Raw genomic sequence first — 26,743 nt, forward strand, 5'->3', positions numbered from 1 at the left:
ATTGAATAACTGAACGAATACACGGTTCCCCGCAAATACTAGTATACCATGGTTTGTGGTGACAATCCAGTTGGCAGATTCTAAACACACATGGTTAGTCAAACGTATACATTTTGGTTTCTTCACAGCTGCACCTTTTCATATGACATCTTAACCGATTCGGAAGCATCCGTGTCTAAGGTACGGCATGATTCCTTGCCACTCGGTCGGTCTGTCTCTTGATAGAAGTAGGCGGCCAGGAACAGCAATGCTCCTCCAGCGAGTTTGACGGCAATAGCTGCAAGTGGAGATCAAAATTGTTTCAAAATTCATTTTCATTAAACTTACTAAAATAGAAGAACGCCCATCCCAAATTTGAAGCATTATAGTATTGGCATTTCTGCGATACACAATCTTTCTGCCAGTACATGCAATTGACATCGATGATGTATCCGAAGACAATCGCTCCAGGAATACTTCCAAGAATTCTCATCCACAACCAACCAAAGCAGGTGAAATGATCACGATGCTTGGGATTCACAACTCGAAGAGACGCACTTTGCAGAACTGGTGCTCCGACGAAAATGCAGAAAGAAAGGCCAATGAACATAGCGATGAACTGATAGATCTGCTTTTGACATGACGCGTCGCAGTATCCTTTCTTGACAATTGCGTTCTTGGAACATCCGCAGTTGGTCCAATTAGAAGCGCCAAATTTGATATCCTTAAAAATAAGAGAATGTTTGGAAAACTAACATGTACGAGATACCGGAGAGTCGATACAGCCAGCATGGCAAGGAGAGAGGAAGGTCAGTTGACTTTCTTCAGAGCAGACAGGGTTGAAGAATGCATCACAGTGACAGTTTTCGCTGCATGCCTCGGTAGCGCCAAACTTTGGAAGCCTGAAGAGAACACATATATTTTTGGCTTCAATTGCTGTTACTCACTCTTTAACTGGAACATTGACTTCGAACACATTTAAAGATTCACAACGGATCAGAAGACAGCTACTGCATCCTGCAGCGAGAAGACCAAAAGTCATGACAAAATACATTGATGGTTTAAAGCGATTCTCAAACACTTTTGAAATTCTTCCACCAATGTAACTTGCACATATTCCAACTGGAACAACCACTCCTCCTGAAAAATAAGAGATTTTTTTTCAGAAAAATAGTATCAAATCATACCAGTAATCAAGCTAGCATTTCCTGCTGAGAACCCGAGAAGAGTTTCCAGAAGTTTCGGAATGAAAGTAATATAACCATTCATCAACATTGCTTCAATAGTCTGCATGAGAATGACGCACATGCATGTTTTGTTTTTCAGAAGCATCTGAGTTATGATTATTGAATAACGTAATGAATGTGAAACTCACCAATATAATTTTGAAGAACTCGTACTTATGGTCAGAGAAGTCTTTGTCCAACGAGGCATCGGTACGATGAACATCGTTTGCTTTTCGCATGCCAGTGTCTTTAATATTTTTTTTGTTGCTTACTTGTAAATATTATCAAAAAATAAATACCTTTGAGTTTCTTTGGGAACATCACTAATGGGAACGCTGTGAACAAAGCAACAAATCCGCACACAACAAAACCAATCCACCACATTCCAATGAATCGAGGATCTGCACTGCTATCAATTCCCATACTAAAATAAAAATATTTTGAAATAATAATTACAAAATTCCCTCACTCTGCTGGAGATGTTCTCCAATCTCCCCACACACGCAACATGAATCCACATCCAACAAATGCAAGTGCTGGTCCGACAGTTGATGCAATCATGTATAGAGCTGTAATTCCATTGTAATAGTCAGCATGTGAGGTAGAATAAAGACCCACCAAGGTTTCTACCAGTTCTTTTGTGTGAGTCAAACTCATCCAGACAAGTGATTCCATAAGTGAACAAAGGACTTGCACCGATTCCAACAAATGCTTGGGAGAGAAGCAGTAGCAGCAGCTCCCTAAAAACTCAGCACATCATAAAAAATGTGAGTCTGGAAAACTAACCTGTGTGCCGTAAAACTATTACTGCTATCTTCTGCACACATTTTATCGGGACCACCAGTTACGCAGACGTCTTTACGTGCTTCTCCGACGGAGTAAGCACCTGCGGTATACTCTGGTATGATAACCAGTATACTGCCAATACCAACAATCATCATACCAATTCCAATGCATTTCACTTTATTCACTGAAATAATATCTTTCAAAAATAAGTTTATTTCTAAAAACTGTTGCCTTTCGTCGCATAAAGTGCAAGTGGAATAAGCATAACTGTAACAAAAACATCATACGTGGCCGCGAAAATTCCACTTTGCGTCGAAGTAAGTTTGAACCTTAACTTGTTCAACAGAGTCAGTAGTTTTCACTAAATAAATAAACTCACCGTTTTTCAATAGAACTGATAGAAACAGACACTAATCCATTGACAATTGCACCTTGTAAAAGTGCATTTGCTGATAGAATCGACATGAATGGAATAAAATTAGAGAGCCATTGTAGGCTCTTCGGTCGAAACCACCAAAACCCAAATTGTGTTTCATCGGCTTCACCCATGCTGAAAAAGTATATAGAAAGAAGATAATAAGATACACTTCAAAGTTCACAAACGTGTCAGAAGATTCCAATAATCTATTTGAAGACATTTCACCGGAACTACTCTCTGCCACATTAACGACACCTATGCTCTGCCACATCTAGCCGTCAGTTCTAAACTGAACAACGCTCGCTCACTACAATATTCTAGTTCTTGTTTTCAGATTATGTAAATATGTTGGTCTTTTGCAAACCTGGCATTGTTTGTTTTTCTAAAACTTGTGAGATTTAATACAATGACCATCCAGATGGGCATTTTGTGAGAGTAAGAAAAATAGTACTAGACAGTGGGGAACTCTTAAAAATACGGATATCTCCTAAGAAATGTAGAATGATAATTCCCACCAAAGATGTTAAACAGGCTTCGTTTTGCGGTTAATTTTTCAATAGAAAAAAAAAACAAAATAAAAAGAATTTGAACGTTCTATGATTATCGAAAAGTGAAAGAAAACTTGACGAGTGACATGGAGCAAAAAGTGAAAAAAACCGACGCGATGAAGCAATGGAAGCCCCCGCAAGGGACCAACACAAGCGGGACTCAATGAAAGAAAGTCGAACTTTTGAAGAGCACGCTTATGAACAGCACAAAAAAGACGGATAAATGATCAAAGAGGATAGAGGAGAAGGGAAAGAAAATGAATGGATGTGGGAAACGAATAGGATCGCCGCAATTCTTCTTTTCTTTCTTCAAATACTAGTTAGCTTGGCACGAACAAATACATTCTTCAGTGTGTTCCCTCATTTGACTCGGTCCCCCCAAAACAGCTTTCTTCTTTCCTTTTTCCATTCCTTTCTTTTTTCTGCTCTATCCATTCATCTAGTCAGAAAAGGAAATTTTTCGTTTTCCTATATTAGGAATACAAACATGTTCTAGTAAGATCTCAGTCATAAATTTGACTATAAGTGTTACAATCTGTTGCTATTTTGAAAAGTTTATTAGAAACTAAATGATGAGTTATATATTTTGACAGAATACCAGGTACCGAGTAAATTCTCTGTTAAACATTTCAAATGCCTTTTCGAACCTCCATGCGTGCATTCTTGAAGAACGTGAAAACTTGGTGTTGAATTTTGCATATTTTAGCAAGATTCATGTTGAGGGTGGCATTATCAATAATTCTAGGACCGAAATAGTATTTTTCATGTTGAATTTCAAGTAAGCCAAAAATGATTCTTGCCATGTTGAAAAGGGGGGGGGGGGAGTAGTTGAAAGAAGAAATGTGAAAAGTCGGATTTGATGCCATAAATTACATCTCTCGGAGCCCAATTTCCGGACTGAGCATGAAAAGAAACTGACTTGTCTTCTGAAGCACGTAGCACGTTGAGCTCCAACAGCTCCTTTTCAAATCTTCTTGATAGTTTGTTCGTCAAGTTTTGAAAAAAGTTTGGAAATTGACTCAAGAAGAGAAACCAGATTGGAATGGGAGAATGACGAAAAAAACATGCGCAGGGAGGAGTTGAATTATATTCAAATTTTATCGACCGGAAAATGGACCGTGCATAAAATACGAGTCAGGTACAAACAACGTTAGAAAAGGTTTTACAGGAATAGAGAAATCTTGAAGATGCTCTGAGACGGGAATTACACTTCGCTAAATAGTTTCGGAAACATGAACGGAAATATAATGTGTTGCTACTTTCTTATACATTTCGTCATGTAAAAGGTTGTAAAACGTGTAGAAAGTGTCTTCAAAAAACCACAAATACTGGTCTACACGTCTTTTTTATAACCCTTGAATGAGGTGTAATTTTCTCTTTTCTTTCGTAAGTGTTTTGTACAAACAGTTTTTTGTGACTGTTCTGTGAATTGGTGAAAGTAGTTATCAAGAATAAATTAGAAGTAGAAACAATCACTTGAAACAGCTTTGTATATCATAGAACAACTTCCTGGCTTCACCACTTGTAAAATCAAAGACATTTATCACAATATCACTTAAACAAAATCTAGCAACATGATAAGATATGGGCGATTATTAGACTTTTATCTGATTCTTTTATATAAAGATTATAGAAACTCTTTACAGCGTCATTATGACTTTTTGAATTGCTGAGAATGAAGGGAAACGTCAAAACCGGAAAAAATGACCAAACCAGTGAACCAGGACAAGAGACAGAAAATGGATTGGAGAAGTGGAAAGTGGCTATAATTTGATTTCAATTGCAAAACTAAAAAGAAATAATGTGATGTTATTTTATGTTCACTACTATGGGTTTGTAGTAAAGACAAAATGAATCCAGAGTTTTCTTATTTTGCAGGCAAGCGCAAATTCCGAAAAAAAAACAAATTTCTTTTTTTTTAGCAAACGACGAGAAAAGTTGATTGAAATGAAGTGGAAGTAAATAATGCGTCCTCTTCTCACAAAATGCATGAAGAGATGTTTCAACTCAATACCTCCCTGCATCAAGGTCAATCAGATAGTGAAGATGATGTTCGAAACGTTAGCGGGTGAAATGAGCGGAGATGTGTCTGTTACTCCGTTCAGCTTTAGCCAGTTCTCTTGGTTTTGTATAAACTTACATGAGGGACGAATCGACACACACCCAAAACTTCTTTCTTTTTCACGCTTTTTTTGTTCGCCGAAACGTTAAAACAACGGAGAAGATAGATGTAAAAGTTGCCGAAAACGAAAATAAAACTGGGGGGCCCGACAAGTCGGAAAGAAAGCTTTTTAAAGTCTTTATGATATATTTGAATACGAAACACTAGGAATTCTGGCATAGCGAGAACTGTGACCTAGATGAAAGCGATTTAGTTGCGTCGCATCCATTCTCGCATCCTCGTTTTCCTGAACGCACACAACCAGAAGATGAGAGGCGCCCTCCCTATTCGGATGACTTCAAAACAACATATCGTTCAGAATAGCCGCATGGTGTGTTTCTTTACTAGCTTCTACAACTGCTTCTTTTGCTTTTTCTTTTCTGTTCAATGTCAAGCGAGTAATCTAGAATATGAAAGGAAGAGAGGAAGTAACGCGAAACGAATAAGGATGGGACAAATGCGAGACGAACACGAACAGCCTAACGTTTTGGGGAATAAATGAATGAGAGATAGCCAAGAAGATAGGCAATGACTTCTATAAAGCAGACAACTAGAAGAGGTGACTGATTAGATTGACTAAGTGCCCCAACTGATCATGTATAAAGATAACTTTCTACGAAGAAGACGCCTAGTGGTCTTCAGATTGACAAGCAGCTACATAAACTATGATAAAACTGAAGCATCAGAGAAATAAAAAAATTCAGAAAGATTTCTCGAAAATTCCATTGGAAATGATTCATCAGTGAGTGAACAGTTCACAACAAGTGTGGCTGAGGAATGAACTGCTTTTTTTCAATTCCGTTTTGCCGGAATAACAAATATATACAAAATATTTTGAAATCTTGTGAGAAGAAGACAACAGATTGGTCAAGAGGGAAATCAGAGTATAAGAAGGTGTTTTCAAGAGAATCTACGTGTTATTTTGTGAAAATGTTGTTTTCTTTAGTACGGAAATGATGATTCTTAAATTGGGAGATGATGAATATCGATCCGACCGTTCTTGCTGTTGTTTTTCAAGAAAAATGTTTTCAAGAAAAACATTTTACAGTATGATATCGCATTAAAATTGTCTGAAAATGAGGATTTCACTTGGAAGGAGTTCAAATTATCATTTATTAAAAGCAAAATAACAAAACACAAAAGGCAAGAAGTACGGAACACTTTTTTGGCACGCCGTATCAAAGCGATTACGTGAGAGTACTTTGGTTCTTACTCGAGGAGTGATTGGGACAATCGTCCACATGCGTAAATGATCTGAGCAAAATGAAAAGAAAACAAGCATAGTTCAGAGAGAACAGGTAGAATAGATTTGGCAAAAAATGAAAACAAACTTAAATTACTGAATGACGGTGCTGATTGGAGGGGAGAAATATATTTAGGATGACAACTAATTTACAGTAAACATGTACTAAAGGCACTTTCCGGAATGTAAATCTCTCGGGGGGTCAGAGGCGAAAAACTTGAGGTGTTGTATGCAATAAAGGTTATGTGATAAATTTCCTAGAGGTCTAATCATCCTTCTTATTTTCCTGCAACTTGGCTTTTTCTCGGTTGACCGCAGAGTTCTCATCAAAGTCTTCACGGACATCATCGACAACTCCATACTTGACAGTATCGTAGGCAATCTAAAAATGAACTTATTTAGTAATGCTGCTACCCGAAAACTTTAACATTGTATCATTCCATTACACCGCTTTAGGCTTACCTTGAAAAGAATGTATGCCCAGAAGATATGAAGAATCAGAAGTGCTGTCAAGAGGAACATGATGAATCTCGGTGCCTGTGGTTGTTGTCCAAAGTTCAGCCATTCATAGTCTTCTTGAATCAAGGCGGGAGCATCGAACCAAACTGATCTGATAATCCAGAATGGATAATAGACTAGTCGAGTGGCCACCCATACGATGAGAACACATCCGAAGCATACAGCAAGAGCAGTGTCGAGTTGTTCGTAGCGCAAGATTTTTCCAACGTCACTAAAACAAAAGGATCGTCATTTCAGAATGAATATGACAAAACTTACATCAATATGTCGACAGCATCGTGACTGACAAGAATGAGTGTACCCACTCGAGTCATATTCATGATCCACGAGGTTCCAACCAGGGCGAGGGTAATGAAATGGTGGACAAGCATTTGCCAGAAGTCACTTCGCTTGGCATCGAGGAAGAGAATTCTGAAAAAAGATTTTTGACTAAAAGAAGAAGTTAGTTATTCCCTTACCCAAAAACTAGTGCAATATAAAATCCTCCTTGAATCCAGTAGTACCATGCAATAGCTGTTGGGATTGGATGGAACGGCCATTTTCTCCAGCATTCCGTGATGTCGTAGAAGTGTGACTCGTTCGACACAAGGTACAATCTGAAACAGTATTAATCAGTTGTACAGTGTATTTTCTGCCTTGATTTATATCAATGATTTCTGTCATTGAAAGTTGTCAATTTACATGTTTCGACTACTGATAAGAGAGCCCCAAATAAGGCCATGTCACAAAAATTTTATCATGACTCGATTGTAGGCTCCGACGCAAAAAGATAGCAAAACGTGAGGTAACGGCATTTTCTTAGACACTATTTTTTCCGAGATCAAATTAACATATTTGTTCACAGAACATCTGCCTCTCCGTATGTCTCCCAAGACGTAATTAACTTTAAAACCGTTGTAAATGAGCGATTGAAACGGGCAATGTTTATCTAAGACAACCTTTGGACAACCAAAAATGGCAGAATCACGCGATAAGGAAAAACCGCAGTTTTCTTTTTAATCGATGTTACTAAAGTTCAAGACTAAAACCTCACCCGGAGCAAAACGAAATGAAATAGTAGAGAGCTCTCATTGCACATTCCGCCATTCGAGTGTACTTCTTTTCACGATCCAACACACCTTCTTTAAAAATGAGATTATTGGGTTTGAATTCAGAATCTAGAAAACTCACGCCTCGTCTCTGGTGGATTCTTTCTGCTGAGGAAGTAGGCAAGTGGAACAAAGATGTAGGATTCAAAAACAAATCGGTAAATCTGAAAAATTGAATTTAATTTTGAATATTCTACCCAATAAGGCTCAAAACTTTTTTTAAAAGTTTCTACCGGGATGCTTAAAAAATGGAAACTTACAATGAGAGAAATTCCAGTAAGAACAGTCATCCATAAATGTGAATAGTGTGGATACATGTAACCCGGTTCCGTTGTTGTGTTGTACATATCTACCCAAGAGACGCCACGTGGCAGCCAATACAGAGCATCCCACCACCACAGCATTGCTGAAAGAAAAAATGACTGAAATTTTTGAAAGTTGACGCGACTGATAGTGGGGGGAACGGAATAGCATAATAAAAGTATTTGGGAAAGGTGTTGGCAGTCAGCACAAATTGAAAACTGCCGAGAGGTGAATCATTTTTTATTTAGAAGGAACGGAACGCAACGCGGGGTGACAAAACAACGCAATACAAACGGGGCCGCAATATTTGCGCAGACAGTGACACTCGGAGTATTTAAAACTGCAAAAAATATGGCGGGAAAAAGAAACGTAAACGGAGTGGATAAAGAAGATGTTTCGGAGAGGTTATCAGTAGAGCAGTGTTGCATTGTGCGACGGCTGCGGGCCGACACACTCAATGTGTGTGTGTCCCCCCCCCCCCAAAATATTCTTTTCCACCCGTTGTTCTCCACATTGTCGCTCGTGACCGCTGGGATGACGACGGACATTTCTGCGTAGACAATAAGAAAACGAAGATCTTCAAAGATATGCAGACACAATTGCCTGTATCTCCAGTATAGCAGTTGGTATTTGTGTGAGTAAGGAGGGGGGGACAGGGAAAATGGAGAAAATGTCGTATAGGAGATTACCAGTGAGCGGTTGTAGGGGCAGCGGTTCGTTAATACATCAACGTCGCTCATTTTTCCATTTCCGTTTTTGCTTCTTTCAGTTTCATTTGTATACTAAATGAAAAAAGAGAAAAATGAATGGCGCAGTTGGTGAAACAGACAGAAAACGAGGGTGGTAGACGACAAAAAGCAACTGTTGTCGAATGAGAGTTGTGAGCGCCGTTTTCTAGAGACCTCTTATCATTAACTGATAATAGGATCGTAGACGTGCACATTTTCCAAAATGAATAGAAGATAGGCATCATGTGTTCTTTCAACCGGTGTCCTTCTCACCCGACAAAAACTAAAAACCAGAGGAGTGCAGAAGAGCGAAGGAATCGAACGATAATTGTCGTGGAGAGGGTAAACGAGTATTGTAGAGTGTTGGGAAAGGCGGGTAGGGTGAGCGTAGAAGATGTCGAAGAAAATGGAAGAGGAGAAGAAGGCGACAACGAGCCGCCTATCCAAGGGGCATCTGTTGCACACTTGCGTTGTTACGCCAGAAGGAGGGCGAACTATTGCGCAGACTCTGTCCTAGAGTGGGCTAGTTCAGGAGGTTCAAATGTAATCGGATTTGGTGTCGAATGCAAGAATAGTTGTATTCGATTGTCATTTCTATCAACACAAGTAGAAATCGCAAAGTTATAAACACCGTAAGCAATAGTAGCAACTATGGATTTTAAATTACCATAAACGGAATTCTGCAACTTTTTCTAAAAGGTACTAAAATGAAATGGAAATTCGTGGAATACATGTGAAACATTTGTGAAGCTTTTCTTTTTGAATCTTCTCAAATTTCATTTTCGGCGTTGCAAAGAATAATCTTATAGAATATCGAATCTTCAGGAGTATTTTTTCACTGAAGAAAACTTATTACTCATTGTTTTCACATCAAACAAACGTTAACAGGAAATTTTTGTTCACGATATAGTGATTACAACTGAAGCAAAGTTCAAATAAAGATCAGACGAGCATTGAACGTAAATTGAACATTTAGATAAATACCAAAAACACAAATAGTGTGACAAAGCAAGGCGTTTTTAACGGAAAGTTCGTTGGAAGAATAGGCACATAAATTTGAAGACAATAGGGGTATAGTGTGTGGATCAATATAAAGGAGCTAAATCGAAATTGGACAATATGAAAAAGGCAATAGAAAACAAGACAAACACTACTAATATCGACGATCTGCTGTTGTAACTTGCGTACGGCTAGATTCGAAAACCTGATAGCTGGGAGTGTATGTTCTTGGTGCTGCAATTTCTCCGCGGGCCCTGGAAACGAGAAAAAAGTGTGTGTTGAATGTGGATGGTGGTGGTAGTAGTAGTGGTTAAGCAATAGAGAAAACTTGTTGATCACAAGTGGTTTGACACTAATATATAATAATGTGGATAATAATAGTGTAGTCTCTGGGGGTTTCTAAAAGACTTTACTTTTTCATAAAGAGAAAAAAACTTATTAGAAATTGCAAGTGTGAGAAGGTTCACAGAATTGAAAAGACAGGAAACCGATAAAATTTTCTGAATAGATCTGTCTGTCTTTCCTATCTTATCAAAATTGATCCTTGTCTTACCTGGACAAAGTGTTATCGTATCCAATCAGGATGCCTTCCGAATTTCTTTTCATATCCTGCAACATATTCAATATATTTTCATCTGTCCGCTTCTCTGTCTCATTGTTTCGTTTTGCAGACCATGCTATATGCAAATGGAATTCTGAATGAAAAAAGCAAAAATGTAAAACGGAAAACTGAATACATTATATGTACATCATTTATTATTCGGAAACCGATTTCGACACTTATTTTTCTCATTCAGGATGCAAAACCGATAAAAAATGCAACAAGTTAAGAATGACTGGTTGAATAACTCGTTTGTTAGTAGCCGGGTAAATAGTATTGTTGTTAAAAACGTATAATGGTTGGCTCCCAGAGAGCCGGGTTCTGAAAACAAAAGTTAAAGCATTCAAATATTATTATCATTCGTTCAATAACTGCCACTGCTATTACTGTACTCTCTATCAACTTTGACACTAACATTGAATCCCTTTGTTGGCTGGATGTCGAGACTCTCATTCATTCCGTGGAGACCAACAAAGATTTTGTAAGTCCATGCTCCGATAATTGCTCCGATGAGAGCACCAACAATTGGAATCCAGAAATAATAATAATGAGCACTGAACACTTCCCATCCGTATCCAGCACAAAGACAGAAAACGCGTGGTCCAAAGTCACGTGCTGGGTTGATAGCGAATCCTCCATTAGCTCCAAAAGTCATTGCAACCTGAAAACTTCGAAAAATGCTTCATATTTCTCACCATGATATACCATGGTCATGATACTTCCGGCAAGAACAGGGACGACTCCGGTTGGGATTTGATGGCGCTTATCAGTGATAAGACAGACCAACCCAGACAACATGGCCGTTCCGATAATCTGCAAGAAGAGAGACGGTGTACTTGATGTTTCATCAAAACGTTTATTCACTACTACCCTGACAACCTCAATTACTCATAAGGAACTTTTTCAATGTCGCTTTTTGATTTGTGATCAGCAATGTTCTTGAAGGAGGAGCGTGAAGTGTTCTACTTGCATCAAACGCATATAATTTGATTACAGAAAGAGATCAAGTTTTTTGATGGATGCCCGAAACTACAGTAACTCATATCACCATTGTAGTTTCTGTTTTAGTAAAGCGTCCTCTAAAAATTAAACCAATCTATCATCAATTATCAACAGCATCCATCTTATTGCGATGCGGACAAATTAGCAGCGTTTACTTTTGATAAGACATTGATATTTCTATATCGAGAACTGTGTTCTATAAAGATGAATGAGGCACATCTAAAAATAAAACTGACCTGATCAAGAAGACTTCCCCATGCTGACATGTGATCTGATGGGAACGTGGTGAACAGTCCAGCGGTGGCTTGACCTCCAGTCACCTGACGGATTCCACCGTCCAGCTTCCACAGATCGTCTGAAACATAAATGACTCGCTTAGTTTGAAGCACTGCTTCCAAGGATAGCGTTTGAGCACAACGACCTGAATAGCGAGTAACTTACCATGATGTCCAAAATAGGCAACAGCAGCGCCAAGGAATGCTCCAATAACTTGAGCAATGGCATATGGAATAATCTTCCATGGAGGCAGATTTCCGAGAATACTTTGTGCAATAGAGATGGCTGGGTTCAAATGCCCACCGGAAACACTTGCAGCCAGATAAACTGCGAACATGAAGCCGATTCCCCAGGCGATATGAGCTGAAGTTGAATTTCCACCAACTGCGACTGCAGCTTGGATATTAGCAGCATTTCCGATGAGCTGAATACTCTCTGAATGATTTAAGACTTGAAGAGGGAACTAACCAGAAGAAAGAAGGTTCCGATGCATTCTGCTAAAAGCTCTCTTGTGAACTGTTGATCTTCGATTCGAAGAATGTTGGCTACCTTGTCTTGAAAGACACCCATAACCTGAAAATTCTCACAAATTGAAATAAAATCTCCTAAGAATTAAAAAAAAGAAGAGTGGCGGACGCAGAATGTCCTTATCTAGAAGGCGTGCGCTCATTTTAAATAGGGAACTGGACACGGCGAAACTTCAGAATGGGCGGGATGTTACGGTAGCCGGTGACACAAACTAAGAGAAGATACGAATGCGTCGGAGGCGGGTTTCACCGGTTGAAAAATGAAAATACTTATGATAATCCTGGTTGATGGTCTCAATTGAGTTTGGTATGCAAATTCCGAGTTTCATGGTTACACAGTTATTGTCATGACATATTGTGCAGTGATTCATGTCTGAATAAAACAAAAAAGTTTCCAGGGAACATACTGCTGAGTTCTCTGAAACATTTATCAGCAGAAGACTATAATTGAATTTGTATTCCGAAGTATGACTTATAGTAATTTTCAAAGAGCGCTGTCGTAAAGTTTTCACATGACTTTTTGTAGCAAATTACATTATGCGCAACATTCTTGGGTTCACTTTCAACTTGTTTTTATGAACTAAGTTGGAAAAAGCTTTTGGCTGATTTCGACGTCATCAGACAAGATTGAATACCTGAATAATAAGTTTGAGTGAATATTATTTACAGTATATTGTACAATAGGCACATGTGATGCATTCTGAAATTTATGTGAATTCTGGAATGCGAAGTTTGAAAATTGAAAATTGACTCTTGTGATGAACTATTTCAATTCAAATATACTATTCATTGATGATAGTGTGATTGACAATGAGTTTTACTTCATTATACAGGTACTTCAATTTTTCTTCCTTCCTGCTGGCCAATGAACATCAATTCCAAGTGACCATGAATTCCCCCTGTCCCGGAACTTTTCTTTAAGATTTTTCAAAACTGGTCATGTGCATGATAATGAGTAACAGTAAATCTGCCGGAGGTCACTCATTTTTGTCGAGAAAAACGCCCTCCATAAAAAGAAAAAGAATCACAATTAGTTGACATTGAAAGTCAGTTATCATCTTGCAAGAAACCGTTACTTTCAAAGATTGCGCAAAAATAGATCGTATCTGTTAGTTTTCTCTCTCAATTTCAATTTTGGAAATCATCGTCATTATCTTGAACGTATGATTTTTGAAAATTAGGGAGGGAATTCAAGCAAATTAGAGGTTGATTCTGCAAAAAATTGTGTTCACACAGTGGACAAAGTGCTAAATTTACTAAAAATTTACTCGGTATTTCACTGTGTAGTATTTGTATGCCGTGTCAAAACACAACAAATTGAAAGGTCAGAAAAAAGGGGTGCAAAATGTTCCATATTCCATACACTCTACTGTTTCAGTACTCTTAAAACTGCAAATTCCACATTTGAGCTGAATGATCTTTATCTTCTCGGAAGTGTCTTCAACCACAATAATTTTCTGATAATCTTCATGAGTATTTGATTTTTATGTTTGACGGAAATAACTATTGAAGGTCACATGTGATAAAACTCGAAGTACCGACCACTTTTTATTTAGCCGGAGACATTGATAATTGTTAAGTACATGTACGTGAAGAAGCTCATTTTTGTCCGGATACACTTCAGCACCAAGATCCAACACTTTTTTCCTGAAGCTACCACGTAACAGTCGACTAACGAATTGGACGAATGTTATGACTAATTGAGGTTTTGAGGTTGGGGCTGCAGGATAAATGTTGCTGACGTAGAAGATAAGACACATCAAGTACATTGAAATCCTGAAAAACATCTTGATATCAAACAGAGACAACTGATTTACTAGGATGTACAAACAAATAAAGTGGGAACCGTCTGAACAAATCCGTTTTGCTCTATTTCTTGGTGGAGGCCATGGTTTCTTAATTCATCCTCACTGGTTTTGCTTTATAAAGCATCTACGTCACCACGAATGTGTCTTCTGGAGTAATCAAGTCGGTGCGAAGCGGCATAATCAAAACCAGAAACACCTGCCAATCCTAGTAGCTTGTAAGCATTCTCCTCCAAAAACCTCCACATTCATGATTCTTTTTCTCGATTCCAATTCTGAGGACAAACAAGACAATGCCATAATTCACTGGTTAACCCCAATTCCTCATAATTTCCAATGCGATTGTGTGGGGTCTCCGCACACAGCACTCAACTCGAGCATACTCGCCATCTGCCCGAGACATTATTGTGTGCCAATGGTGCATTTTGACGTGATGGTGTTTGCACCCTCAGGAGAAAACGATTGGGTTTTCTATGCATATTTACTTTTCAGTTCTAGATTCATTTCCTTCATCATAGTTATGAATCATCGTTCCGTTTCTTGACTCCTCTTTGAAACACTCGAGTGTTAATGATTTTACTCTATTATCATCCTCATCAATACTTCTGTTGCAGAAATTCTATGGGCTTGGCAATGGTTAACCGGAAATTGGCGATATTCGGAGAATTTATGGTGAAATGGGGTGGAACAATGCTTGTGGTGAGTTTTGAAAAAGTGATATTCCGGAAAAAAAATCAATAATTTTCAGTCATTTGTACTCGTCAGCACATATTATTCCTGTGTACATATTATAGCGAAAGACGTTAGTTCCCTTTTTGGAATTTCCTCTCGTTCGAATACAAAACAATAAAACTTTGTAGATGTACGATAACGAGGCGCAGATTTTTTGGTTGACATTGGTTGCAAGAGTCATCATTTTGGAAATCGCCGTCAATTTGGCCTGTTTTGTTTATTATGCACGGTAAACTCATTAGAATGCTGATTTATGACAAGATTTTTCATGATTTTTCTCTTCAGATATAACAGTGTGACCTATTGGCATCGAAAGTCGTGTGTAGCTGACCTGAGAGTGTACGCGGAAGACAGTGAAGGTTGGAGATAAGATAAATGACCAATAAACTGATAATCGAAGTTTTTCAGCGCAACCAGAAATTGAATATGCATGTGCCCAGCCGAGAGTTGAAGAGCATCTCAGCTGGGAACCAGCAAATGAGAGCGGAAGTAAATTCTGTTTCCAATGCAATAAGGAAGCGCCTCAGAGGTTTGTAATGTGACAATTCTGACCACCAAATTGAATGGGAAGTGTGTAAAAGAAACAACAATCAAGTATACTTTGATGTCGTAACAGTTTCCAAAAATGTTGTTGACCACCCAGAAGTAATCGGTATTTGAAAAAAGAACATTTAATAGTGAACGATTGGAAAATAAACAAAATACTTTATTACAACCTACAATAAAATATCTGAAAAAATGATACAGTATTTAGAGGCAACGGCGAGTAATTTCAATTCAAATTTCAGGAGTCATCACTGTCCATTGTGCAAAATGTGTGTTCTCCGGAAAGATCATCACTGTTTCATCACTGGAGCCTGTGTAGGGTTGGGGAATCAGGTACTATACATTTTCGAATGATTGCTGCAATGAATAACATTTGTTTTCAGAGATACTTCATGGTCTTTCTGTTCTGGTGCTCAATTGGTTTGATAATTGCAATGCCTCACTTGTTTTTCTACATGAATACTCAAATTGCGTATTGGTCAGTTTTACTAAGCTCTGGTCATCTGGAATACTTTATTTTTAGGTACCCATTCGGATTTCTTCACTACATTGGACCAGTCGCCGTGCTCCGTTGGATGTTCGGTTACGTCCCATTTGCTCACGCATGCTTCTCAACTCTCTTTTCATTTGCGGGAGCTTCACTCATCACTGCGGGCGGCTTTTTTTGCTTGCAGGTGCGTTTTTTCAGCAGCGTTTGTGAAGACTGAGTTCAGCAACATACCAAGTCAGAAAGTATCCCTCACTTTTGCGCAAACAACATGCGTGACTCAAAAAGTTTTACGCGAACATTTGATGTGGCATTGCAAACCAGAGCAAACATAAAATGAACGTGACAAATTGAAACGGATCAAAAACGGATCAAAAACGGTTTACAGGTTTGGTACACTACTCAAGGATACACAATGTACGAATACAACAATTTGACGGTTCGGGCAACTTTCCAAGGAGATGGGTGAGTAGAGTGGCGGATTGCTTTGCTGTGAAGCTTGACAATTCCGATGAAATCTGAATCCTAATCATCTAACATTTTCAGAGAGAACCTAAAGGAACGGCTGCAATTAGTTTTCGGCAAGAACTGGGCCCTCAACTTCCTGATCCCACTTACATGGAACTTGCCGGTTCTCACTCCAGCCATTTCCGATAGTCTTTTCCGCGTGAGGAGCAAAGTTCTGTGACTTTTCTCACCTCTTTTGTGTTTGCGTTTTATTCATTGTAAAGAACTAGTTTATGTTTCAATCGCGTACGGGAGTGTATGTAATAACCTTTTTTATTTTATTTTCCGCTCACTGTCAAAGTTTGAAACTCAACTCAACAAACAGCATCTCAATCGTATAACATTGCATTCGCTTGAATTTTTCGATTCATAAAAGTGTATTGTATTGTTTCTTATCAATTTAACAATTCTTCAATCAAAAAGAAAAATTCAACACGGTTACGACGATCGAAAACACACATTTTTGGTATATTCACAGTTGGATGATATGAAAGTTTGATTATGTAGAAGTATGTATAGAGGTTGAAGGAGAAGGAGGAGCACAATTAGAGAAAAAACCGTTACTTAACAAATACCAATACAGAACACAATTTGGGGGAAGGGGGAGTGGTGAAATGAGCAAATGTTTGGAATCAAAGTCTTCCAACAAGAAGGGAAATGATTTTGATTCATCAGTATTAACTATCGAAACAACATTGGGAAGAAAGAAGAACTTGGAAGACATGCATTAAAATTGTGTGGAATCGTAGGGGAAAAATGGGCCGAATGGAAGAAAGTGTGTTTTCCGGCAGAGGAAAATTGAAGTGAAAATATAAAAGAAAACGAAAACAATATTCAATCAGTGAACCAACTAGTCTCTGAAATAACGAGTATTGAGGCTTCAAATATTGCTCTCGACAGACCCATACTTTTGAGGAGGCGGTGGAGGTGGCATAGCAATAACAATTGGTGTCTGTCTTTCGGTATTTGGAGGGGAGTCAGAAGCTGTTGGCTGATCCACGATAACGTCCCCATCAGAAGTCTCATCTCCAAAGTCGTCGTCATGTTTCGGTTTGTATTTCCCGCAGCAGAAGTTACAGCAACATTGACAACAGCACATACAACCACAACAACAGAAGAAGAAACCACATGTGAGAAGTCCGAATGCAAAGAATGTCCATTTGAACCAAGGTTTCAACATCCATTGCAGAATCTTCTCATCCTCTCCAAACTGTTCCATCAGTTTCAGTCCGGTCTCTCCCATCTCGTCGTAAACGCGTCGTTTATTGGGATTCGAGAGTACTCCATTGGCATAGTTGATTTCTTTGAACTTTTCCGTTTTTTCAGGATCCCCATCAAGGTTTTTGTCGGGATGGTACTTGAGAGCAAGTTTGCGGTACGCTCTGAAAAAAGGTATTTCGTTTTTCGCGTTTTAAACTACATTCATTTTGATAGTGGACAGAAGTTCATGTGTTTTCAAACTGCTGACCAGTGATAATTGAGAGATCAAAATTCGCCGAATAGTTTTAAATTGGACTGATGCCATACGGAACTGACTCTACTAAGCAAAAAGAAAAATAGGAATTTTTGAAAAGGCACACCCAAACTATACATTGCCTCGAACAAAAGAGGAATGAACAAAATGCAACGAATTCCATGTCTTTTGGCTTTTTTCCGTCAAATATAATAATACTCCCTAATGCCCGATGGCATATTTAACAAATAACAAAATACTCACTTTTTGATTTCATCTTCAGTGGCGTTCTTCTGTATGCCCAGTACATTATATAAATGGGTTCCTTTTTTAGCATCCATATTTGCGGCTGCAGGAGATTCTTCCCGAGGAGGGGCTTGACCACCCGTTCTTCCTTCCTCCGCTTCTCGTAGTCCGTCTCCGCTCATTTGCCTGCAAGAATAATTTCAATTTTGAATGAACAGTACACAGTTAACAGCGAAAAACGAGAAAACGAAACAAATAAAAAAACAAATAAATGTCAATTCAACAAATACGGGTAATACGAGGGAAAGTTGGGGTGTCGATCGGCAGTTTAACACAAAATTTGTCGAACAGTTCAGATCACAAGTCAAAATCAATATGTAAAACACTTATGAGCCATTGCCGAGAGCGCGAAAATTGCGAGAGACAACGGCAGAAAAAGAGAGTGTCAATAGAGACAACCCCTCTTCTCTCTATTCGACATTGGTGACACATTGCGAGAAGTACGATGCGGCCGCGCTCCACCGCACTGCCAAGGTCTCGTCACGCGCTCTATTTGCTAGTCGACACAGCGCAAACGAGTGTTACCGTACGACAAACTGCTGATCAGACGATTCCTAAAATTTCGGAGTTTTTTTGCCAATTTTTTTGAAATTTGACTGTGATTTTGCAGTTTTTTCACTTATAAATAAAATATAAAACTATTCTAATTTTTGTAAATTTTTCAGAGGTCGCGACACATGGAATGTTCCTCGGCACCATTTTTCATGGTTTATTCACAATTCCGCTGGTCATTTCACAATTTATTCCTCCACCAACGCGTCCAGTAAACTTGTGGGATCCTTTTGAAACAACAACAACACCACGTCCCTCAGGATTAAACCAAGTAAGCATTTATTTTCTTTTTATTTCAAGAGAAGATAGGCAAATTTCCACGCGAAAATACTAAAACTCTGCCTGAAAACCTCGAATCTCGTACTGAAATTCTATTGCATAGCAAGTTTTGTTTCTCTGACGTCCATGATGCAAATTTTGTTCAAATCGTACTACTTTTTCGGTTAGGAAAGTAGAAAGCAAGGAACACGTTGCCCATATCGTACTATTTGCGTTGACGTTTTATCGATTCTCGTCACCTCTTCTACCAACATATATTTGCATTGCAGGGGCTAAACCGAGATGAAGTGGTCGTTCGTCTCCCTCTCGGAGACATTGTTGGCAAAGAAGTACATTTACACAACCTGCCCTGGACCATACATAAAGATCCGACGGAAGAGCTGCCTCGAGATGGAACACACTTCGACCCAAACCCTTTGAAGCCAAACAACACTGTCACCGTGTTCACATTTTTAGGAGTACCATATGCAGAACCACCGACGTCACAAAGAAGATTCAAGGTAAAACTTGACACAAAATCAAGCAGAGAACAAATTGACCATTGCAGCCACCTCAACAACTGACAACATTTCCTGGAAAACCACCGTTCTTAGCGTTCAACTATGCAGCTTCCTGTGCACAAGATGTCGAGAAAGCTCCGAGTCCATTTGTGGATCATCCATACCCATTCATGGTCGACGAAGACTGTCTCTATCTGAACATCTTCTCTCCTGACGTAAGTGGAAACTGATCTCTAGCAAATTAAACCTGCATGCTTCCAGATCTCAAAAAATGCTCCAACGACGTATCCAGTAATCGTGTTCTTCCATGGAGGCAACTTCCAAACAGGATCTGCAAACGAATGGCCTGCTCATGGATTGGCATCTCGTGGAATGGTCGTGGTCACCGTCAACTATCGACTCGGCGCTTTTGGATTCATGAGTTTTGGAGACTCTGAAACTGGAAACTACGGACTACAGGACCAACGCCTTGCATTGCAATTTGTTAAGGACCACATTGCTACGTTTGGAGGAGATCCACAAGCGATAACTGTGGTAGGACACGACGCTGGAGCTGCTTCGATTGGATATCACATGCAAGCACCACAATCCCGGCATCTTTTCCGATCAGCAGCGACAATGTCTGGAGCTGATGTGTCATACCACTCGTACATTGGAAAACCAGCGCTGGCATTCAATAACACCATGAAGTTAGGACACTACGTCGGATGTACTGAAACGGTGCCTCAGAACATGTGGAATTGCATTCTCACTCGATCTACCAATGATATTGTCTATGCAACACAGAACGTTCCTATCGAGTAAGAATGAGCCACGGAGATCATAAAATCTAAGTTTCTGTTTTTTAGATACAACCGATACCTCTTCATGCCAACTGTTGACGGAAATCACCTACCTGGAAATCCACTATGGACACTAGTGAATGCACCCAGTGGAGAAACATCCATCATGAGCCCAGTCCCAATGCTGATTGGAATGAATGCTCAGGATGGAAGTGAAGTGGTCCTGGAAGATCGACGACTGGGAGAGTTCAGTCAATTCAACGACGTTGATCATGAGTACCTGAAGAGTTATTCCTTGGAATACTGCTACCGTCACAATTACTCTATGAACCGAGAAGCAACAGCTGAGGCGATACTCTCCAAGTACACCTTCTGGCCGGACCGAGCTGCTGTTTGGGCAATCAAAGAGAACTTCATCCAGTTTGCAACAGATGCCTATTACACCGCCCCAATGCAACTGTCAGCTCATCTACACAGTGCTTCCGGTTCTCGTGTCTTCCAATACGTGAACAACTACAACTTCAGTAAACAGCATCCGGATCTGAAATTTATTCCTGATTGGATGGGTGTTTGTCGTGATTGTGATTTGTACTTGATGTTTGGATATCCTTTCCTGCCCGATGAGTTACGACCAATTGGACTACGAGGCGTCAATTTTACTGATATGGATAGAAATGCCAGTCGAACCTTCTCGAACATCATCCGGAGGTTCACATACTATCAGAATCCTAATTTTCTGTATGACGGAAGTTGGGTAGCTTACGAACCAAGACGTCATTGGTATATGAACTTCAACTACTCACATGAAGAAGACTGGAAAGTTCCTGGGACCATCGCAAGGGACTACCGGTATCAAGATGTGGCGTTCTGGAATGAATACATTCCAGCGCTGGTCAACTACATGACAACAACATTTTCACCTGAAAATGTTGCGTATCGAAGGGAGATAACAGTTTTCAAGTGGATCACCGGTGTCAATGTGATCATCATTGCACTGTTGATTGTGTTGGCTGGAGCATTCGGATACATGGTGTTCGGAAACAATGAAGAAGCAGCGGCAGCCGATAAAGTTGAAAATCATCAACTTGTCGGATACTCCACGTCCGACGTTTCTTCTCGAACTCGATCCCCCAGATCAAGAATTTCAAATGTATAATATGTATATAATTAATTTATTGATTTCAGTACTAACATAATAATTACTAACATGTAGAATCTCATGCCTTTATTTTTTATGTTTAGTACGAGTTTTAATCGGTCCATTGTGATCTCAGGTCTACCATTGATGCCTTAAGGTTGTGAAACGCTATTACTGTCATATCAAATTTCATTCATTGCATTTTACTTAAAAATAATATAATCGTGTATTTATTTATATCAATTATTTATACTATCACTCCGCTTGTTCTACCGGTTACCCATACCGTGAAATACCTCTATATTTTCCGTTCTTTCTCATTGCTTTTCTTTATCTAATATCAATCAATTCCAGGGTAAAATGGCTCCAAGCGCTCCAGCTAAGACTGCCAAGGCTCTCGACGCCAAGAAGAAGGTCGTGAAGGGAAAACGCACCACCCACCAGCGTCAAGTCCGCACCTCGGTTCACTTCCGTCGCCCAGTCACCCTTAAGACTGCCCGTCAAGCTCGGTAAGTTGACCAGCAGATTGATAATAGCATATCAATGTTGGATAACAAATAATTTTCAGCTTCCCACGCAAGTCTGCCCCAAAGACATCCAAGATGGACCACTTCCGCGTCATCCAACACCCATTGACCACTGAGTCGGCCATGAAGAAAATCGAGGAGCACAACACCCTTGTCTTCATCGTCAGCAACGACGCCAACAAGTACCAGATCAAGGACGCCGTCCACAAGCTGTACAACGTTCAGGCCCTCAAGGTTAGTGGAATAAATTGCAGACAACTGGAATACTAAACGTGTCATTTACAGGTCAACACCCTCATCACTCCACTCCAACAAAAGAAGGCCTACGTCCGCCTTACCGCTGACTACGATGCTCTCGACGTTGCCAACAAGATTGGAGTCATCTAAATTGTTGTTTTGCTCGTTGTTTGATCAATAAACAATCTGTTATTGAAACATAAGCTTTATGAGTTTTCGTTCACCAGCAAGTTGGTTGGAAAGATATTCTAATTTTAGAGACAACATTTTTATTAAAAAATAAATAAGCATTTTAGAATAGATCAGTAAGGAGTATGTCAAATAGATCACATAGACCACTAGAGAGAGGTGTGATTCGAGATCAAAACTGAAACATATGATAGTAGGAAAATGCAAAGAAAGAAAAGACAAAGTTTAGGGTAGAATACCAAAATAAACTACTACATCCAACAAAGTGGGATATACAAAAACCGTGGACTAGAACTAGACAGAAATTGTTTCTAACCGGGATTTTGATACAAATGAATTTACAAAAGAATCAGTTTTCACTCTGTATATGGCGGTGGTGGGTCACGCATCAGAGCAATAATCAGATCTTCTTCATGGTTAGTACGTGGTCTGAAATAAGAGATGGGTAAAATGTTTTCAACGGAATAATTTCTTACCTTTTGTTTCTCATTATAATTCTTGAGAGACTCCGTTCAAGTTGTCTGTCTCGTATAACTGCTATCAAAGGATTTGCAACACAATGGACTGAAAACGCAGCAACTTCGATACCCATTATGGAATTGTATTGGTCCTTAAAAAGTTATTGAATTGATTGAAACTTTATTTTTAAGCAAACCTTTTCTTTTGACTCCCATGCAACCATCATGAAAATGATAATGAAGGATAAGCTGTTTAACAATAACCAAAGTGACGCTGTTGCGCAATCTTTTTTTAATCTAATTGTTTGACTGTTTTCTTGCAACTGAAAATGTTCAAATTTAGGACCCCTGCGCAGCATTCTACTTCACTCACCTCAGGACTCAGTCTTTGAGAAATGATGAGTTGGATTAAGTTAAGAGGGTGAATAATCAAATTGAGTACGAGGAAGACGGATAGGAGTGCAAGATGAAAAGGTACTGCTAACACAAAGGACCGAGAAAGACGGATTAAGAAGAAGTCGGATAGAAGAAGTAACGTCACCAAGAGCCATGTTGATCCGATAAGACGGGATAGTTGAGATCTGAATATTTTTGTTTTGAATAAGAATCATCTTGAAGGATAGAATATGGTCACACTACATACATATAATTCTTTTCTACTCAAGTACAATACGTTGAATATCAATTTTTAATTTTAAGATTTTTGAAACTTGCACTTTTCTAAGGCTCAACTAATTTTTCTCTCATTTTTAAAACCAAATTATGCTCCCAGAACCAAGATATTATTTATGCCCATATACAGATGTTACACTTGAATAATTTTCATTGTATTTGATGAATGAAAAGAGCAATTGAACTGTGACAAAACTTTTGAATGTGAGCTTTCTTCCTTATTTGCCTCAAATATCTTTTATTTCTATTCCTTAAGTTCTTGGAAACTGAAAAGACTCTATCAACTTGAGAAGCAGCTTCCCTTATTTTGCATCTAACTCCGTCTAGTTCCTCTTCTTAAGAGTCGTGTTCATTAGTAAAAACCCTTGGCTGAAAACAAAAACGTTTTCTCTTCTTCTCTTGTTTTTTTCCACAAACACAGAAAACCACAAGAAAAAGTTTCATGTTGCTTTCTATCTTATAGAATATCCAACAGCGACACTAATGAAAATCTCGAGAGACTCCTTTACGTGACGTACACATGAGAAACATGTATGCAATGTGACATTCGGTCCGTTTGCCCTTTCCTTCCTCTCCATCAAGTTCATTGACTTCCTTGAGAAGAGCAAAGTTTTGGTAGTGCACCTGATATGTTCTCAGACCAAGAGAAATGGGAAAATTTTTGTTTCTTTCCCTAAAACCCACCTCGACAGATGATAGTTGTGTCGGGCGAGCGCGTGCACAAATCCAATTGTGAGCAAGGTCAGCAAGCTAATCGTCGAGTTCAACAAAATAGCAGTCGTCAGCGCTGGGAACTTTTCCAATTCAGCAAACGAGCGAGACTTCATATCGACAAGCTGAAAGTGACAGATTGCTCATACATTTTTAAAAATGGAAAACTGGTTTTTGTTCTAAAAACAATTTTTTTATAAAACTCATTTTCAGATACAGATAAGTACGACAACTTTCATATCTAAATTGTCAAATACTTTTATAAATAAATGAACATTCTACTTGCTCATGTTTTCAGGTTTTGTGTTCCCGTCGTCAATTCGTCAAAACTCGGTTGCATTTTTAGCAATGTGATCGTTGAATTACAAGCCATTTCATTTTTCTTCACTCAATCGCTCCATCTAATATTCATAATACTCGAGCCACGACTCGAAATTCTTGAAAATGTTTGCGTATGTGTTTACAATTATGGAAAATGGAAGAGAATTTTCAACCACTTTGTGCTCGATGAGGCATATGAAACAAGGACTTTGACCATGGTCTGATTTTTTGAGGAAAAAGAGAAACAATTGTGACACAAACATTTTCTTTCCGCTGCTCCCTCAATTAACTGAAATTGGGCTGCAAAAGATTGCATCTAAGGTTTTTTTTATTTCAGTTCCTTCCGATGGATTGTTTCCAGCATTTCTGACTTTTAACATCTCCATCAACAAGCCATGTGTAGTTGAGAATCTATATGATTTTGAGACAAATTAGTATGTTCTGCCTTTTAAAAACAAGCTCCTTATGAATCAACAACAAGTAACGTTACAAGCAGTTCGCCAAAATATTATTTTTTCTCGTAGTCTTCAAAACTTTCATTTCATCTTTGATGAGAAAGAAGTACTATAAAAAGTACGAGCTCCTTATACAAAGAAATCTTTTTTGTGGACAAAGAAAAAGAGCTTCTGAGGAATGCTGTTATTTTATGTGCATGACTGAGTGGATGCAGAAAGTTCCTAAGAAAGCACATTCAATTTCCCCGGCAGTTATGAGTCACGAGGGGCTCAGATTTTTTTGATGTCGAGGATCTTTTTTTTTGTTCCTCTCAATAGTTCTTTATATTGACAGTGTACACGCACTTCCGGTCTACGTGTTACTTCTAAAGACAATTGTTCAAAATGACCAAGTTGCGTTCTTATCCTGGGATAAGAAACATCAAACATCGGGAGGCTTAGGAAGAAAAAAGAGTGAAGACGTCATTTGAAACACTTTTAGGTATTCTCACCTGTTTTGGTAGTTGTTGATGTTGAAAACATGGTACTTCAAGGCATTGTGAAGGGTTCAGTGAGAAGAATATGGTAACTATAGCAGTGATACTATTACACACCCACAAGCTTGTTGAAAGTAGATGGATGTTTGTGTGAAGACGACGATCAGATGCAACAGCAATCAGAACGAGTAGATTGAAACCCAGTTGGAGTATTGCCAAGACGAAGTTGAGGGAAGATGTCCACAACCACATCATGAGAAAATGACTGAAAAATCAAAAATTTAGAGTGGATTTGTATGGCGACTGCGGAAGTGTCTGGAGACAGGAGAGGGAAGTGTCAAAATCATTCAAGCGGTTGATTGAGTGAACTCATGCTCTGATTTTACGCAAGTTCAGACTAATGCCAGAAGTATTACCAGGAACGGGCAGAACGAGGAATCAAAATTTGGAGAAAAAACCAAAACTTCGTAAGATCAAACCTTTATGATTTCGAGTAAAAATGCAATGAAAGTCACAAAACGGATATTTGTGCATGTGAATCAAATGATGGTGCAAAAACGGGAAGGTATGCACAAAGTAAAGAAGAAAAAGATGAAAGAAAGGAAAAGAAGAAGAAAACGAAGAAGAAGTGAGATTGGAAAACTATTTCTTCAAGAGGTTGAGAGATTCGGCGGAGAAGTGAAGGAGAGAAAGCGCGTCAAAGAAGAAAAAAAACAGACAGGATAAGTCGCGTCCTGAAGAGAAGCGGTGAAGGAGCGTCGGTAGAGGGACACAGGCAAAGCACTTTGACGGGGGATAATTGGAAGAAGTGCCCTGATTGAGAGCAAATGCGTGGAGCACACATGCACATACATCTTCCCTTCATGCTCCACCAACTTTTCAACCTTTTTTGAGGAAAAAAGGAAAACGTCGCTCTGCTCTCAAACACACTCACTTTTCTTTTTTTTTCGACCAACTGAAAATGCGCAAGCGGCGCCTCGGTCGGCCCTCTCCTGTCGACTCTTCTGCCCGCCTCTTCGTTTCGACATCGATTATTCATCTATTGAGTTCCGCCCATTTCTTCGTGTTTTTTCTTGCTCTCGCCGCCCCGCAACGCGTTTTTTTTTCCATTTTCTTTGGCGTTCCTCATCAACCTAGCCTTTCAGCCACTCGGTTTTCAGACAAAGACGGCATTCTAATAGGTAGACGACGAACGTCTTTGGGAAG

At 39.1% G+C, this 26,743-nt stretch overlaps 7 protein-coding genes across 7 annotated transcripts; 2 read left to right on the forward strand and 5 right to left on the reverse strand.

The window, feature by feature from the left end:
* Positions 1–38: 38 nt before the first annotated feature.
* On the reverse strand, positions 39–2,143 carry GCK72_024302 (uncharacterized protein; the record flags this gene model as incomplete). The annotated part of the gene is made up of 11 exons (XM_053735819.1): positions 39–80; positions 135–277; positions 328–703; positions 749–881; positions 927–1,119; positions 1,167–1,311; positions 1,355–1,452; positions 1,505–1,629; positions 1,675–1,774; positions 1,824–1,945; positions 1,992–2,143. The coding sequence occupies 11 exons, from the start codon at positions 2,141–2,143 to the stop codon at positions 39–41; spliced, it is 1,629 nt and encodes a 542-aa protein (XP_053579385.1).
* A 4,483-nt stretch (positions 2,144–6,626) lies between these two features.
* Positions 6,627–8,372, reverse strand: GCK72_024303 (uncharacterized protein; the record flags this gene model as incomplete). Its single annotated transcript, XM_003118336.2, has 7 exons — positions 6,627–6,743; positions 6,824–7,091; positions 7,139–7,291; positions 7,339–7,476; positions 7,914–8,001; positions 8,051–8,132; positions 8,229–8,372. 7 exons carry the CDS (start codon positions 8,370–8,372, stop codon positions 6,627–6,629), a joined length of 990 nt encoding a protein of 329 aa, XP_003118384.2.
* A 1,780-nt stretch (positions 8,373–10,152) lies between these two features.
* On the reverse strand, positions 10,153–12,447 carry GCK72_024304 (uncharacterized protein; the record flags this gene model as incomplete). Its single annotated transcript, XM_003117934.2, has 7 exons — positions 10,153–10,252; positions 10,552–10,607; positions 11,015–11,260; positions 11,305–11,412; positions 11,838–11,956; positions 12,043–12,301; positions 12,346–12,447. The coding sequence occupies 7 exons, from the start codon at positions 12,445–12,447 to the stop codon at positions 10,153–10,155; spliced, it is 990 nt and encodes a 329-aa protein (XP_003117982.2).
* Positions 12,448–14,830: 2,383 nt separating this feature from the next.
* Positions 14,831–16,662, forward strand: GCK72_024305 (uncharacterized protein; the record flags this gene model as incomplete). The annotated part of the gene is made up of 10 exons (XM_053735820.1): positions 14,831–14,908; positions 14,958–15,011; positions 15,070–15,170; positions 15,227–15,300; positions 15,350–15,470; positions 15,730–15,820; positions 15,871–15,965; positions 16,011–16,161; positions 16,363–16,439; positions 16,521–16,662. The coding sequence occupies 10 exons, from the start codon at positions 14,831–14,833 to the stop codon at positions 16,660–16,662; spliced, it is 984 nt and encodes a 327-aa protein (XP_053579386.1).
* A 699-nt stretch (positions 16,663–17,361) lies between these two features.
* On the reverse strand, positions 17,362–18,362 carry GCK72_024306 (uncharacterized protein; the record flags this gene model as incomplete). Its single annotated transcript, XM_003117845.2, has 2 exons — positions 17,362–17,863; positions 18,199–18,362. The coding sequence occupies 2 exons, from the start codon at positions 18,360–18,362 to the stop codon at positions 17,362–17,364; spliced, it is 666 nt and encodes a 221-aa protein (XP_003117893.1).
* Positions 18,363–18,922: 560 nt separating this feature from the next.
* GCK72_024307 (uncharacterized protein) lies at positions 18,923–22,405 on the forward strand (the record flags this gene model as incomplete). The annotated part of the gene is made up of 8 exons (XM_003117928.2): positions 18,923–19,063; positions 19,341–19,571; positions 19,619–19,786; positions 19,833–20,371; positions 20,420–21,503; positions 21,846–22,000; positions 22,060–22,252; positions 22,304–22,405. The coding sequence occupies 8 exons, from the start codon at positions 18,923–18,925 to the stop codon at positions 22,403–22,405; spliced, it is 2,613 nt and encodes an 870-aa protein (XP_003117976.2).
* A 395-nt stretch (positions 22,406–22,800) lies between these two features.
* On the reverse strand, positions 22,801–25,792 carry GCK72_024308 (uncharacterized protein; the record flags this gene model as incomplete). The annotated part of the gene is made up of 6 exons (XM_003118167.1): positions 22,801–22,873; positions 22,921–23,054; positions 23,100–23,225; positions 23,276–23,483; positions 24,259–24,410; positions 25,553–25,792. The coding sequence occupies 6 exons, from the start codon at positions 25,790–25,792 to the stop codon at positions 22,801–22,803; spliced, it is 933 nt and encodes a 310-aa protein (XP_003118215.1).
* Positions 25,793–26,743: the final 951 nt, after the last annotated feature.

The sequence above is a fragment of the Caenorhabditis remanei genome, chromosome X, assembly GCF_010183535.1.
Source record: "Caenorhabditis remanei strain PX506 chromosome X, whole genome shotgun sequence".
In the NCBI taxonomy this organism is placed as follows: Eukaryota; Metazoa; Nematoda; class Chromadorea; order Rhabditida; family Rhabditidae; genus Caenorhabditis; species Caenorhabditis remanei.